At 51.0% G+C, this 14,394-nt stretch overlaps 1 protein-coding gene across 2 annotated transcripts in view; it reads left to right on the plus strand.

The window, feature by feature from the left end:
* Positions 1 to 14,394, plus strand: part of LOC144138125 (condensin-2 complex subunit D3-L-like) — a 32,058-nt gene that overhangs the window by 7,652 nt on the left and 10,012 nt on the right. Inside the window, exons 2-3 of one of the 2 annotated variants that reach the window (XM_077670242.1) lie at positions 5,406 to 5,660; positions 8,279 to 9,799. In XM_077670242.1, the coding sequence (XP_077526368.1) occupies positions 5,406 to 5,660; positions 8,279 to 9,799 (1,776 nt within the window). The remainder of the gene's footprint in view (positions 1 to 5,405; positions 5,661 to 8,278; positions 9,800 to 14,394) is intronic. The other variant, XM_077670243.1, reaches the window with a different exon arrangement.

Raw genomic sequence — 14,394 nt, forward strand, 5'->3', positions numbered from 1 at the left:
TCAACGTCATGTTTAGATGTTCGATTTTTTAAGCTCTACAGTAGAAGTATACGGCTCTTTTAAAAAAAAATTATTGTATTGTGAGAGTTCAATCTAAGACGTCTAAGATTCAAGCCATTTCAAGCGTAAGCGAACCAAGCGAACAGTTCTGGGCAACAAACGTTTGTGTCATTTGCTTTGCGACAAATTCGCCAGATGTCTCTACTCGGCAGAGCCGGTAAGCCGGAATGCAGAAACCGCAGAGTGCAATCCTTTCGTTTTCAGCGGCAAACGGCTACTCTTGCTTCATTTAACACGGTAAACGGTAAAGCGCGCTAAGGACACTAGGCAACAGGTTCATTCAGAAAGCCGGTGCAGCAAACCACACTTTCCTGCGATCATGACTTGATGGGAAGCAATGAAATGAAACTCTTTGGCAGTTGTCGTTACGGGATGAGCATGCTCTTGCCCTTGTCGCGACCGCCGCAGAGAATCAGCTGCGACAGCGTTTGGGCTTGAACTGAGTTATTCAGCCCGCGTGAGCGCACTTGAGCGTGCGCCTCGTGATCACGAGCAGTGCCCGGCGTCGTCCAAGCGCTGCGTCCGGAGCTCCTCCTCCGTCGTCGGCGCGGCGCTCCCTTGGCGCGCCGTTCGTTACCACCTCTGAAAGAACGTCGAGGCTACGCTCGAAACACAGATGGTGCAAAGAATCCTTTCGGGTACAGCGTCCAAGAAAGCAAATGCAAAGAAAACTGATGCTACTCTAACAACCTTTTCTTTCCTCCATGCTAACACCAGACACGGAGCGCTGAGCGATCACGCTGGCTGCAAGCGTCGTTGCTCCTGCGGTCACTGTATCCTTCCGCCGAGAACGGAGGAGCGTCAAGCCCGGTTTGGCCCGGTGTGCAAGTGCTTTACACTCCGGTATAAAACAAATATGTGTGACTGTGTCAAAGCACCCACACACAAAAGATGTTGCATCTGACACAAAAATTTTGCATCTTGTTTTTTTTTTTTTGTTGTTGTTGTTGCGATGAGTAGCTAGTGACCCACTTATAACCTGTAGAAACCTCATTTGCTTCAGCGTGCGACGGTTGTTTAATTAGGCATCTTCAATACGGCCAGTCGCAGGTGCCGCGCAACGATGGATTTTGTGTGAACCACGACCGGCTTTATTATAAAGCCGGTCGTGGTGTGAACCACATATTATAAAGCCGGTCGTGCACCACGACCGGCTGGCCAAAGCTGACCACGTGACCGTCGGAGGGATATCACTGAGCAGAGCCGCCGTAGCACTGTCGAATCCGCATCGACGGCAGTTTCTGCGAATGCCCCCGCGTACTGACTCGTTAGGCGCTTAATTAAAAAGCGACCGTGGATGTGACGCAGCCGCTGCGAGTGCAAATGCTACCGCTGCTAAAGAACGACGCTCGAGCCGGCCGGTCTGCCTACAGGTCCGCCTACAGATGTGTTCGGCTTAGCACTGCGGCGGATATTCCAGTGCCGCTCTCGTAGGCGGTGCAGATGACAATTTTAAATGCAACCCGCCATCGCATCATTAACTCCTTTCTCATGTAAGCCACCATGGTCGCGACTTGGGAACAATTTCGTGCAGCGGTAAGTTGGTAACAAGCTATCACTCGAGCTACCTGCGCCGGCCTGGGCCACTTCGCGGCCGTGGCCGCCGCCTGCACAGTGACCGTGCGGCTAGCTCAGTGGGTTTTTCGTGCCTCCGGCGCGTTTTCGCATCCAATGGTAATAAACAGTAATAGAAACAGAGTGCCTGGAATCGCTGTAGAACTTTGGTCGCGGCCAGCTGCCCGATGAGCTGATGAAATCACGGTGCCTCCGCCGCCAACGATCGGGTCGTTCGTTCTCGAGAGCAGACGCTCCGCCCTCCGATTGTAGCGGCGAGCCGGCGAAAAACTCCGGCAGTGCGGAAGCGGCAAACACAAACTCGTGACGTGTTTGGATGTTTATTTACACAATATCCTCGGGATGTCGATTGCGCGTGGTCCTCTGCTGGCTGCTCGGTTGCGTTTCGCACACTTTAAAATTGATTTTAAATATGTTCTAGGCTGTATTCGCCGCTGATATTTTGCAGATTATGTGTTTACACCAATCTATCTCCGAAGTTATCTCGCCTTCAAAATTTTGTCGGTGAGGGCTACAGATCACAATAATGTATGTACATTTTCTATTGCAGCAATGGTTAGGAAGCAGTGGTCCTGTTTGCGATGGCGTGTTTGCCATTAGGACACGACCTAATTTATTAACTACTTATGATATCAAGTTGATTATGGCTTTTAAGTGAAATTTTGGTTTCAAAAGCACACACAGATAGTTACAAATTTTTCTGACGGCTACATCCCGATGCGCTTCGCAAAGGGTTACAATAAGCCCTGCCTAACTTGTGTTTACTTTTACCTGGCTCGGTGGTTAAGGCGTCGCTTGTTCGTTTTTCGGCTGCGGCGGCCGCTTTTCTGATGGAGGTGACAAGTGAAAACGCCCGTGTGTACGAGATTTCGGCGCACGTTACAGATCCCCTGCAGGTGGTCAAAATTAATCCGGAGCCCTCCAGTACGACGCGCCTCGTTGCCTGCGTTGCTCGTTAAACCCTTCAATCAATCAATCGTTTGCTTTTGCTGGCCTCAGCCAATGGCACAGCTGGGCGTATTAACAGGTTTTAGTGCAAGAAATGAGCAGTGGGTCGCATGGCCATCCCCTTTTTTTCGTAGTTTCGTAGCCTATTCGAGCAGTTTACGTTAAAGTGGTGTCAGTACGATTCTAATGAGACAATCTTTCGAATGCATAGAACTTGTGTTTGGTGCTATATAATTAGAAAAAAAAAAGGGAATGCAGACGAAACACAAATTTGGTGCATTGGAAAGATTGCCTCATTAGAATCGTACTGACAACTTTTAATGCAAACTTCGCTCAAATAAGGCATATAATTGCGGGAAAAAGGGAATGGCAATGCGACTTGCCAAACTCGGGTACATCTTAGGAACGGCAAAACGGAATGCTGCTGTGCCTCATCATCGCAGCTGGATGTTGCTCCACACGGTGCAAGTAGTACATTATTGGGAATATTTTGAAGATGGCGTGAGCTATTTCTGGGCTTTTCCGGGCGTAATGTGCTATAAATTACTGCAGCGACGACAAACTACGTGAGAAAAGCCAGACGACATCGCGCATTTGTAGCAATCTCCTTTCAAAACACGGGCACACATCCGGGTCCACCGCTTAGGCGGAATGACACCGTACATGAGCTATTGCCGCTCTTAACTTGTTCCCGAGTATAGCTCATTTCCCACACTAGAACATATGACGCCATATGCACAGCTGTGCTATTGGGTGCGGCTGGCAAAAGCAAGTTAGGCAGGTCTTGTAAGCTTGCAGAACGAGCTGTTGTTGCTCAGCTGTAATGCCTATTCATTTTATAGCAATAACAATGGTGGGGTAAACAATGGAAGTTGCAAAAATGCATGCAGACAGAAGCACTAGTGCGCACTGCTGTTGGTACTGGGCGCACTATGCTTGTTGTAGCTTGTGGGGTAATAGCGGGGTTAAAGTAGATTGGTTTACTTTTCCCTGCAATAGCGAAACCGGCGACGAGAGAGACTGATCCGTCTTTGTCTTCTCGTTTCGCCCAGCGAGCAAGCTATCTGCCCCCACCCCGCGGCTGTGCACTGTGCCGCGCCAGCCGCGGCGGGCCGTGGCTCACCGGAACAAAAGAAGCGACAAGTGTTTTCGCTCATTGACATTTATTACAGGATAATAAACATTCAAAGAGCATGCAGGCTAGCTGGTTGACGGCGAGGATCTAGTTCCTCGCCCGGGCAATTTAAGGGAATCGAGAGGTTCGACTCACCGCGACAACAGTCATCTCTGTTGGCGCCTCAGCGCGCTCGTGTTTGCCTCGCTGGGACGCCGATGGTAGCCATTGTCGCCCTCCTTTTTGCCCGATCCTCGAAGGAAGGAGGTCGCTAGGCACGTCCTCTCGCCTCGCTTCCCGAGCTCCAACTCTCCCCCCGCGCAGCTTGCCTCCCGCGCGTGCTCGCCGGCTTAAAGACAACTCCTACGGCGAGGAGGTAGATCCCCCTCGCCGACGTCTTGCCGAACAAGTTCCCGCGAGGAGCAAGCGGTGTGGCGAGAAGCCGAACCAAAGGGAACGCGCTAAGGTCGCGTTCCCACAAGCTGCACAACAGTCTGCTGCTTTGGAGTGGCCTCGCACGACAAACGCTGATTGAAGTAAGCGACAGTGTTTTATGTGACCCTGTTTGTCGAGCATACCCAATGTTTCGTGAAACGATTACTGCCTGCCGTAACACAAACAAGCCAGGTGCAAATACGGTCGGAAACAAAGCAAGGGCAGACAGCAGTCCCACACAGTATGGTAGCGCCATCTAGGACTGACAGTAAACAAGGTGCTCCGTAGTCCGCTGCAGACTTAACATCGTACTAGCGTTCACTTGAAGATCTGCTCTGGATGCGTCATTGCAGACTTCACAAAACACGATTTGGTGGGAGAATCAAAATTTTAACGTAAATTTGTTAATTTCCCAGTGAATAAAGCACCGTTTGCTGCCTGAAAAGCGCTGGGGACTCTAAAACACCAAATCTACCCGCCGCGGTGGCTCAGTGGCTAAGGCGTTGCGCTGCTGAGCACGAGGTCGCGGGTTCGATTCCCAGCCGCGGCGGTCGCTTTTCTGATGGAGGCGAAAAGCAAAAACGCCCGTGTGTACGAGATTTCGGCGCACGTTAAAGATCCCCAGGTGGTCAAAATTAATCCGGAGCCCTCCACTACGGCGCGCCTCATCGCCTTAGTTGCGTCGGCACGTTAAACTTTACAATCAAAACACCAAATCTTTCGAATAAAACAAACTTTTATTTTGTCTGCATGGTCCCTTTAAAGGGACTACGAGTACAGCTTGGTCCGTCCAAAAGGCGGCATTGGCCCAATAACAGCAGTGCCAATTTTGGCACAAACTTCCATCAACTCACCTGTATATTTAGGAAAACAAATAATGCAGCAACCTTGCCAGCCCGCTTTGTCGCCAGGTTCTTGTTACACCGTGTTCAATAGTGCGATTGGCAGCCGCTAATCGTAGCCGACCGCTAAGTAGTTTCGGGTTCCAGGTATAAACCAGCATGAACCATGTAATCTGGATTGCGGGATCGCAGTGATCTCTGATTTTGCTTGATTGCGTCGCTTGAATGCTAGCGTGGAGCTAATTCGCGAATCGCATACTGATCTTTGAGCTGCAGCACCGATAATTTTATTTTCCCGAGACCCGAGATTTTTTCCCATAAAATGCTCAATTGTACGCGTTCTTTTGGTAGGTGAGGTTGGTGTAGGGGAGGGGTGTGGTGTATGGTTGACGTTGTGCATCACAGTGGGGGTGCGGGGCCTTCCCGTGCAGATCCTGAGGGAGAGCTGCCTGGACCTGGCGCTGCTGGTGCGCAAGCAGGCGCTGCAGGCGCTGACGTGCTGCCTGCAGGCCCATCCCGAGGAGACGCTGCGGCAGTGGCTGGCGGGGGCCCTGCCCCTGGTGGTGGACACCGAGGACTCGGTCATGGAGAAGGCCGTCGAGGCCATTGACATTCTCATCCTGAAGCCCCTCTGCCGGCCCAGCCGGGGCGCCAACACCACCCTCGCGTGGAACCTGCTCGCACAGGCGAGTGGTGACTCGCGGCCGGCAGCGTTCTTCAACGCACACCGGTTGCGCAGCTCTACTTCAGAATCCAGGCAGGCCTTCCCCCTGCCTTAGAGTTTCATGCTAATATATACTAGAGGCAAATCTGGCACCACTGTCTAGGGGTGCCGCGCTTCAGCGAGCGTTCCCTCGTGTACCGAGCAGGCACGTCACACTTGTCCCCGGCACGGCTTATAAAGAGGCTGAAAATTTGGCTCTGGCTGCAAAAAGGCAACAATATTACTGCAAAAGGTTATTCAAATTTGTTATTATTATAAAATTGAGATTTATTTGTCAGTGATTATTTAGAAGCTTCTTGTACCATGAGCAAAAAGAAAATGTTACATTTTTTTTGTTGTTGATTTTGGCTTCGAAATAAGCCAAGTAGGTGAGGAACGTCGCTAGCTGCACACGCTCTGCCCGTGGCCACCCGTGATTGCAGCGCCAGATTTCCCTCTAGTATATATTAGCAAGTAACTCTATGGCCCCTGCTTCGTTGAAGCCGAGGGGATTGGTGCAGCGCCTAGGGGGCAAAAACTGAACTTTGGAAATATTTACTTAATAACACTGCTTAATCAAATGAAGCATGCTTTTCAAACACAGAAACATTGACTCTTTGGGGGTCAAATTTTTTCACCCAATTTTTTTTATTGGTGATAAAAATTCTTTGGACAAATCTATTTCAATAAAAGAAATGTAATCTTTTTTAGCGTGATCATGAAGTGGCAAAAAAAGTTGTTTGTGTTGTTCCATATGCATGTTTTATTCATGAGTAACATAAGAATCTAAAAGTTTCGTGGGAGTAAGAAGCGGGAAGTGCCTGGAGGACGAAACCTAAACCAGCTGCCGCGCGCCCGAACGTGACCTGATGCACAAGCGGTAGCGGGCGCACCGCTGTAGTAAAGCGTAGAAAGAGAAAAGAGACATCAGTGCAAGAAAAAAAATTCCGCAGTGTGGCAGCACTGCGAAGCGAGAAAAATTATCAAAAAAGGCGTGCTTTTTAAACATACAAGCAATGATGTACATGTACATCATTGACCATTTCTAAGGTGTTTGAAGGGGACGTACATGAACACCATTGACCCTGAAAGGGTTAAATTAGGTAATGTTAACTTATGTTTCGAGGTTCTTTTATGACTTGCGGCAGAAGCCGTAAGAACTTGTGCGCCACTTCTGCCAACTTATGACAGGCTAGTCAACTTGCCCGTCCCCCCCCCCCTGGAGTAGCAAGCGCTATCGTTAATGGGGCTGACCTCTTCAGCTTTCATTAAAGATTTTTTTCTTTCCCCAGCGCAGGGGGCCCAATTGCGAACCGGTTTTTGATGCATGTGGCTTGCGGGGAGTTTCGCTACTGGTGTGTATGGAGTAACTCTGGTGACCGGCATGCAGTATAGGTGTGGCCTTCCAGAAGGCAGTGTGCTTGGTTTTGGAGGAAACTCATTCCCGGATGGGTGTTGTGTTGGGGCAGATGCAGAATTCAAGCCATGCCGATGCAAAAAAAAAAAAAAACTCTCACAGAGCCTAGACTCCTTAATCCGGGAGGACTGCATCACGGTGGCTTTAGCTGTACTCTGTTACAAGTTGAGAACAGCAACGGAAGTTGCCCCTGGGCCTTTTTACCGCAACCAGCTGTCCCTCCAAGCACCGCTAAGATTCCGTTACTTGCAAGTATTGTGGGAAGCAGAGAATAAAAGCACAGAACAAAAGCACACGCAAAAACAAAAGTTGCGACCTCAGTGTTCTTGTGAGCGTAAATTATGAAGTCAAACTGAACAAACAAAGCAGCTGATGTCATGCATAAAGTGTAGTCTTCATTCATAAGCCGTGTGTGTTGGCATCACAGGTTCATCACCTTTGCAGAATGATTGCTGTTCTGGACTTGCAACTGGTTACAGACGCTGATGCGTTCACAGCGAACTTTACGAAACAATAACTAATGGTTGATTGAGTGTGCTTTTTGTGCTAGCCATGTGGCTAGCACAAAAATACGTCACATTTTAGAATACGTCGCATTTTAGATTACGTCACATTTTAGAATAAGAAGCGACTTGCGGCTCTTGCCTGCTTAGTGTTATCAAGGAACCCGTACGGGTTCCGAAACGTCTGTGTTTTTCACCTTGACTTGGTCAGTGACCTCATTTCGTTCTCATCATGATACCTGACCAGACGAACTTTCGTCGAACTCTTGACTACATGTGGCTTTGTTTGCAAAAGTTCCTTCGTGTCGCCTGAATTGCCAACGGGTCCTTTGGGACGCTAGCACACATGCCGATGCACAGTTGCTGAAATTGAACGACGAGTACCCGAGAAACAGCAGTAACGGGACAGCCGTGTCTCGTGTGGCTACTGGGCAACAAAATGCCCCAAACTCGCTTTACACGGATCAGTTGTTGTCTAGTATTACGGGCTTTTAGTGCTGGCCATGGGATGGCCACAAATTAAGACCCAGATCTGCAAAGCCTCACCCATGTTGTGGCCGTGGTGGAAGTTTTGCTGCTTGTTCGTTTGTGTGTGCTGCAGAATGGAAGTCCTTGTGGAGGGGGTATTCGGTGGCATTTTGCAAGCAGGTGTTCAAATGCGGGCCCTGCCCCCCTGTGCAGGTGTCCCAGGGCCCCTTCCGGGAGCACCACAAGTACCTGCAGCAGGCCGTGCTCCAGCTTCACCGGGGGCAGAAGATCCGCACCAGCCAGCTGCAGCACCTGAAGAGCCACGTGGGTGGGCCCAACGACGCCTCGGTCTGGCTGCTGCTGTCCAAGCTGGCGCTCTGCTGCGACCTGGGCCAGGGGAAGTTTGCACTCAGCTACTGGAAGCAGCAGTGGGAGGGCGAGCGGGGCCCCACCGCCTCCACGGAGACCCTGAACCACGTGCTGGCCGTGCTGCGCAAGGTGTCGCGGCAGCTGCCGCCGAGCGCCGTGCCGGAGCTCATTGGCGACCTGGAGGCCCAGCTGCAGCAGCTGAGCCTGCCCACCGAGATCATCCCAGGCGCCGTTCAGTGCCTTTACAGCCTCAAGCGCAGCGTGCAGCCGAAGTGCCCCGAAGTGGGTGAGCGTGCCGTCGAGATCTGGTGCAAGCAGGCCCTGGGCAAGTGCCAGGCCTTCCTCTCCAAGACGCTCGCAGCCGGGGGGGACCTCGAGGCGCAGGAGGAGCAGCTCGTGCGGCACCTGGTGCTGCTCGGGGAGGCGGCGCAGCCCGCCCCGCGTACTGTGTCCCGCCAGCTCCACCACTTGGTCCAGTCCTGCTTCGCGGGCGCGGAGGATAAGGGGGATCGCCGGATGTTGCGGGGAGGCGGCTGCCCGCAGGTGACGCGGCTGGTGCACGCCCACGCGGTGATCGTGATGGGCTCCCTGAGCCTGCAGAACGAGAAGCTGGCCAAGAGCGCGGTGCCAACCATGGTCAACGCGCTGGCGAGCAGCGCAGACCCGATGGTGCGCGCCAACCTGGTGGTGGTGCTGACGGACATGTGCAAGCGGTACGCTTTGCTGGTGGACCCGTACCTGCCCGCAGTAACGCGCTGCCTCAAGGACCCCGTGCGGGCCATCCGCAGCCTGGTGCTGACGTGCCTGCTGCAGCTGCTGGAGCAGGACTTTCTCAAGCTGCACGGGCGGCTCTTCTGCCGGCTCCTGTCGGTCCTGACCGACCAGGAGGCCGAGGTGCGCGAGCTGGCAGAGTTCGGCCTGGTGGAGTGCGTGGGCCGGCGGCAGCCGCACATATTCTACCAGCGCTTTGTCGAGTGCATGTGCTACCTGAACGGCTACTCGGGCGGCGGCCAGGCAGAGGGCATCGTGGAGACCTCGGAGCGGGACCGGCAGCTGTTTGGGGCGGGCCGGGAGGAGCGGCTGGCCCAGTACCGGTTCCTGCTGCTCAACATGACCGACGAGGACCGGTTCAAGCTGACTCTGGACCTGACCCGGAGCGTGCTGATGCCCTGCGCCGAGGAGCCCAGCTCCACGCCGGGCATGGAGGAGCAGTGTCCCGAGATGCTGCACGACGCCCTGTGGGTGCTCTGCTCACAGGAGATCAAGCTGCAGTCCATCGCAAAGGCGGCCGAGGACGCCGCCCAGGAGGAAGACCCCACCCGGGCCAGCCTGCAGGTCATCCACAGGGCCGTGCTCAGCAACGCGGTGAGTGCCGACCCCAGGGGAGCGGCTTTTCGCATGGTCTATTGCGACGTCATCACCTCTCATGTTGGTTGCGATCACGTATGCGGCAGTATGAGCCTACATTACAGGCGGTTAAGTGTGGTGGGCACCATGCCTGAAAAGTGGAAGAGTGTGACATGAGCGGCCAGGTGACTTGCGCCAGGTTGAGCCGTCCCTGCACAGCCAGACGTCAGCGGTCGGGCACCGCTGCGCACGCATGTATGTGCGGTGTGCGTGAACCAGTTGCACTTGATGCGAAGGACGGCGCCACATGGCACGGCCATCGTTGGTCCTCGTGTTGGCATGTTGGGCAATGGGTCATATCCTTGCTTATGCATCTATAATCAGTGTGTTGAACTGAAAGAAATACTGGTTCAGTTACGGTTCAGGTTTAGGAGAATTCATTTCATTCCAGTTCGGTTCCAGTTCGACAAAATCACAGCCCGAACTGGTTTGGAAGCTTGAACCGGTTCGCAAACCGGTTTGGAGAGTCCAATTAGTAGCGAACTGTGAAAAAAATCTTTCTAGTTTAAAGTGACCAGAAAAACTAAATACAATTTTGGTGCATTCAAAATTTTGTGTTTTCTTGGTAAAAGTTACAAAACTTTAAAGACAATAGTTAGCAATTAGGCGGAGAGATGCTGGTTGCCTTTTGCCCCCCCCCCCCCCCTCCTTTTTCTGTATTCAGAAAAGAACAAATAAACTTAAATTAAATTCAATTCAACTTTGGGGTTGGCTTTGTTTATTGGAGGATGGTCTAATATTAATAGGGCCTTCTGAGACGCTCTAGTTGGGTACGTTGTCTGCGGCGTAAGTTCGTAAACTCTTGCATCCCGGTGACGGGTGAAGAAAAAGCTATGTTCAACTTTGCACGCACTGAAACTGCTGTTCGATGGAAAATATGCAAGCAAACACCTTGTTTTACGGAATGCCGCTGTGGGGTCACATGAACACTGCCGTTTGGTGGACACGAAGCAAGGCCTGTTATCTGACCCCTTTCTACTCTCTGCTTGAGGTTTGGCCTTCGAACGGTAATAATGCAATGCACACGCTGGAGCTGAGAGTAGATGACTCCGCATTTTGTAAACCTCCAGATATAGTACAAGAACTGCGTTCCTGGTTTAGATTAGGTTCTAGTGCGTGGTAGAGCGCCTGAGAATAAGAGATTAGGTACTTGGCAGGGGACTTGCACAGTGGCCTGTACGGATATTAGGGAGGCACCATGCATAATGCTGTTAAATGGTGTTGCGTCTAATCCATATGGCAATTCTGGCTGCTACAAACCCGCTCCAAAAATGCCTTTCTGGCTACTCGAAGCCTGCTACAAAAAGCACTTTTGCCTGCTCCCAGGACTGCTCCCAAACCCATGGACCCTGTTCCACCCCTGACGTTTACGTGTGTTGTAACTTTCATTGTTTACCCCACTATTCTTCCTGCTACAAAATGAATATGCATTGCATTTAAGTGCAAATAGCTCCTTCGGCAAGCTTATGAGCCCTGCCTAATTTGCGTTTGCTTTTTCCGGCCCCAGCCAATCTCGCAGCTGAGCATATGACATCATAGGTTCTGTTGCGGGAAATGAGCGAGTGGGTCGCATGGCCATTCCCTTTTTTCCTAATTCTATAGCTTATTTTAGCAAAGTGTGCGTCAAAAGTGGTGTCGGTATGATTCTGTTGATTCAATCTAACGAATGAACCAAACTTGTGTTTTGTCTGCATGGCCCCTTTAAAGGGGTCCTGAAATACCTTCCGCCGATGCATGGATGTACATGTACCAAAATAAAGCAATGTATTTGCAATCTCCTCCCGCAAGAATTTTGTTAAAGCGATGAGTATTAGCTGAGAAATCGTAAATCAAAAACCGCGCATTATCGTCGCTCCGCGTTTCCTCCTCCTTTCGACTTACTCTCCGCTGTTGACGGCGCGCGAGCTTTGCCTCCCATGATGCTGCACTCCGCAGCGGTGACGTACTTCCGCTATTGCGCTGATCAGACTGTCGTCTGCTACGGGCAAGCTTTGTTGCCACCATGAATCCTGCACTCCGCCGGTCAAGGCTGGTAAAGCGAACGAAAAATCTGGCCGCATGTGTGCGGCGGCCTCGCCTTGCCCTTTCGTGGTGTTCGTTGGTGCAGTTGCTATCGGTGGCACGTGACTTTTTATCGGCGGCGAACTCGCAGCCGTACGGGGAAGATCGTGCGCTCGTTCCCTTTGATGCACCGACACTTTTTATCCAAAAAGTGCCGTATCAGATGTGGCCCCGCTGGTGCCGGGTCTTATTTTGCGGCGGTCGTAATTCCTGCCGGCGGCATGTGAAAAAGACACTTTAAATCGATACAGAACCCGTGCACAAAACCCTTCAATCATGTGACCAGTTCAGCTTGGGGCGACGCGTGGTGGAGAGCGGCAACGTTGGCAAAGCATGCTCCACCGCGGCTGTGAGCTTTCTAGCGCTGGAGCGAGCGCCACTTCTTTGAGAATCTCAAACATCGGTTGCCTTGACAACAAGGCACAAACCACTGTAGAACTCAGTTACGGTTGCGTGTTCCCGGTTCAGCTCGGGGCCCCACCTCGCGACATGTGGGCACTGCAGGCGTACCACCCACTCCCATTGGGAAGTGCGAGATGCGTTTGACATTACAGGAGGCGATGGTGTGTGTGTGTTATGGACGTCTTTGTTTCGCGATGCAATGCGACGTTGTGCTTCTGCGGGTGGATAGTGCTTCCCATGGTCTGGGTTATCTTTCTCGAGCGACGTACGACTCAACTTCGCATGGGGTATGTGCAGTGTGCGTTGCTAAAAGCCATCTCGGCTTGTGCGCCGGAGTTAAGTGACTTGCTGTTCGTCCCCGCAAACCGCGCGCGAGGTGAGTGCCGAATTTACGACGGGCAGGAGGAGGCAACCCATCGTCTTTCAATCGCGGTTCAGACTTGCAACGCATGTTGTGACGTTGTGTTCGTTCGAAACCCATCTCTGGATTGTTTTGAAGTAGAATAAAATGTATGCGTCAAACCCGGGCATTCGGCTCAGGGCGGCTCAGGGCTCTGCGATTGCACGAAAGAAGTGCCACGGGGCTTCAACGCTTTCTTTACGAAACGTACTTAGGTAAGGGAATATCCATGTCGTGTTATGGCCGTGCTGCATTTAATACAAACGGTTAAACGTTTGTTTACACTTGTTTCGTTTGTCGTAAAATGTCCAAGCACTCCGGCACTCCGCCGGCAGATCAGCCGGCGAGCCGACGCTGAGCAGACGACTCATCTCTTTGCCGGAAGTGCGTGAAAAAGCCGCCCAATAGCAGGATGTCTAGCTCATGACGAACATCTGGGAATCGATGATGTAGACATGTGAAGATGGCGGCGTCCAAAAACACGAAGGAAAGGGTGAGAAAAAAGCGACAAACTTTGCAACAAAAGTGTGAGCTTTCCGCTGCGCGTAAAAGAGTAATACTTGGCGCAGATGACGTTGACGACCCAATCTAACGATTGCGCTAGTTCATTTAGTGTGCTCAAAACGCCTTTCAGGGCCCCTTTAAAAACCAGCGGTATACTTTTTCTCATCATTTGTAGCATAAGAAAAAAAAGTCCTACAGTGGCTGCGTGAATGCTGTATATGAATTGGATTGTTTGGTTGGGACAATTTGTTAGCAGTCACCTTCCCGACTATACGAGATAAAATCTTGTTAAAAGTGATCTTTAGTTTTAAGTTTAGATAAATAGTGAACGTAGGTGTCCAACTACGTCTTCTGCTAAACTTCACTGGTTTTTATGCTATTGGAATGAAATTTTCCGGGATGTGTATAATAGATGTCTATAAAGCATATGCAAATTTCAATACAGAAAAGCTTAACAGTTCTCAAAATAAAAACTGAGTTTTTCAAATTTTTTTCTCAGTTTAAAGAAGCCATGAAGACAAAATACAAGTTTGTTTTATTCAAAAGATTTCATGTTTTATAGTGCCCCCAGCACTTCTCCGGATACAAATGATGCTTTATCCACTGAGAAATTAATCAATTTGGGTTAAAATTTTGATTTTACCGCTAAATTGTGTGTTTTCATGGTCCGCAATGACATCACGGGAACCGACTGCTGTGCAGCCGATTCCGAAGCCTTGTTTACCATTAGTGAACCTAGATGGCACCACCATGCCGTTGCAAGCCGTTTTCTGCCTTTGGTTTGTTTCTGACTGTATTTAAAGCTGGCTTGTTTTTGTTTTGGGAGAAAATAATCGTTTCGTGAAATGTAGTGCTCGCTCGACAAATATGGTCACGTAAGACACCGTGCTTGCGTCATTCAGCCGGTGTCATCTGATACAACCCCAAAGCTCCGTAGTGCTGTGTAGCTAAACCAAGCAAAGTGCGCGCAGTACAAGCGGCAGTACGCATCAGTACTATGTTTACGTGTGCTTGCGTTTACGTGCGTTTACGTGTGCTGCATGCGAGAAGGTGTGCATCGCTGGTTTAAAAAAAGAGGTTCACGAAGGCTTTACCTCACGCGATGGCCACTCGCAGCCTATGGATGGTGTAAGAGAACTTGAAGTGTTTGTGAGGCGTTTGCAGTCTGTGCACATTAACGATTGCA

The sequence above is a fragment of the Haemaphysalis longicornis genome, unplaced genomic scaffold, assembly GCF_048455015.1.
Source record: "Haemaphysalis longicornis isolate Haplotype H1 unplaced genomic scaffold, Haemaphysalis longicornis Haplotype H1 scaffold_5, whole genome shotgun sequence".
NCBI lineage: Eukaryota > Metazoa > Arthropoda > Arachnida > Ixodida > Ixodidae > Haemaphysalis > Haemaphysalis longicornis.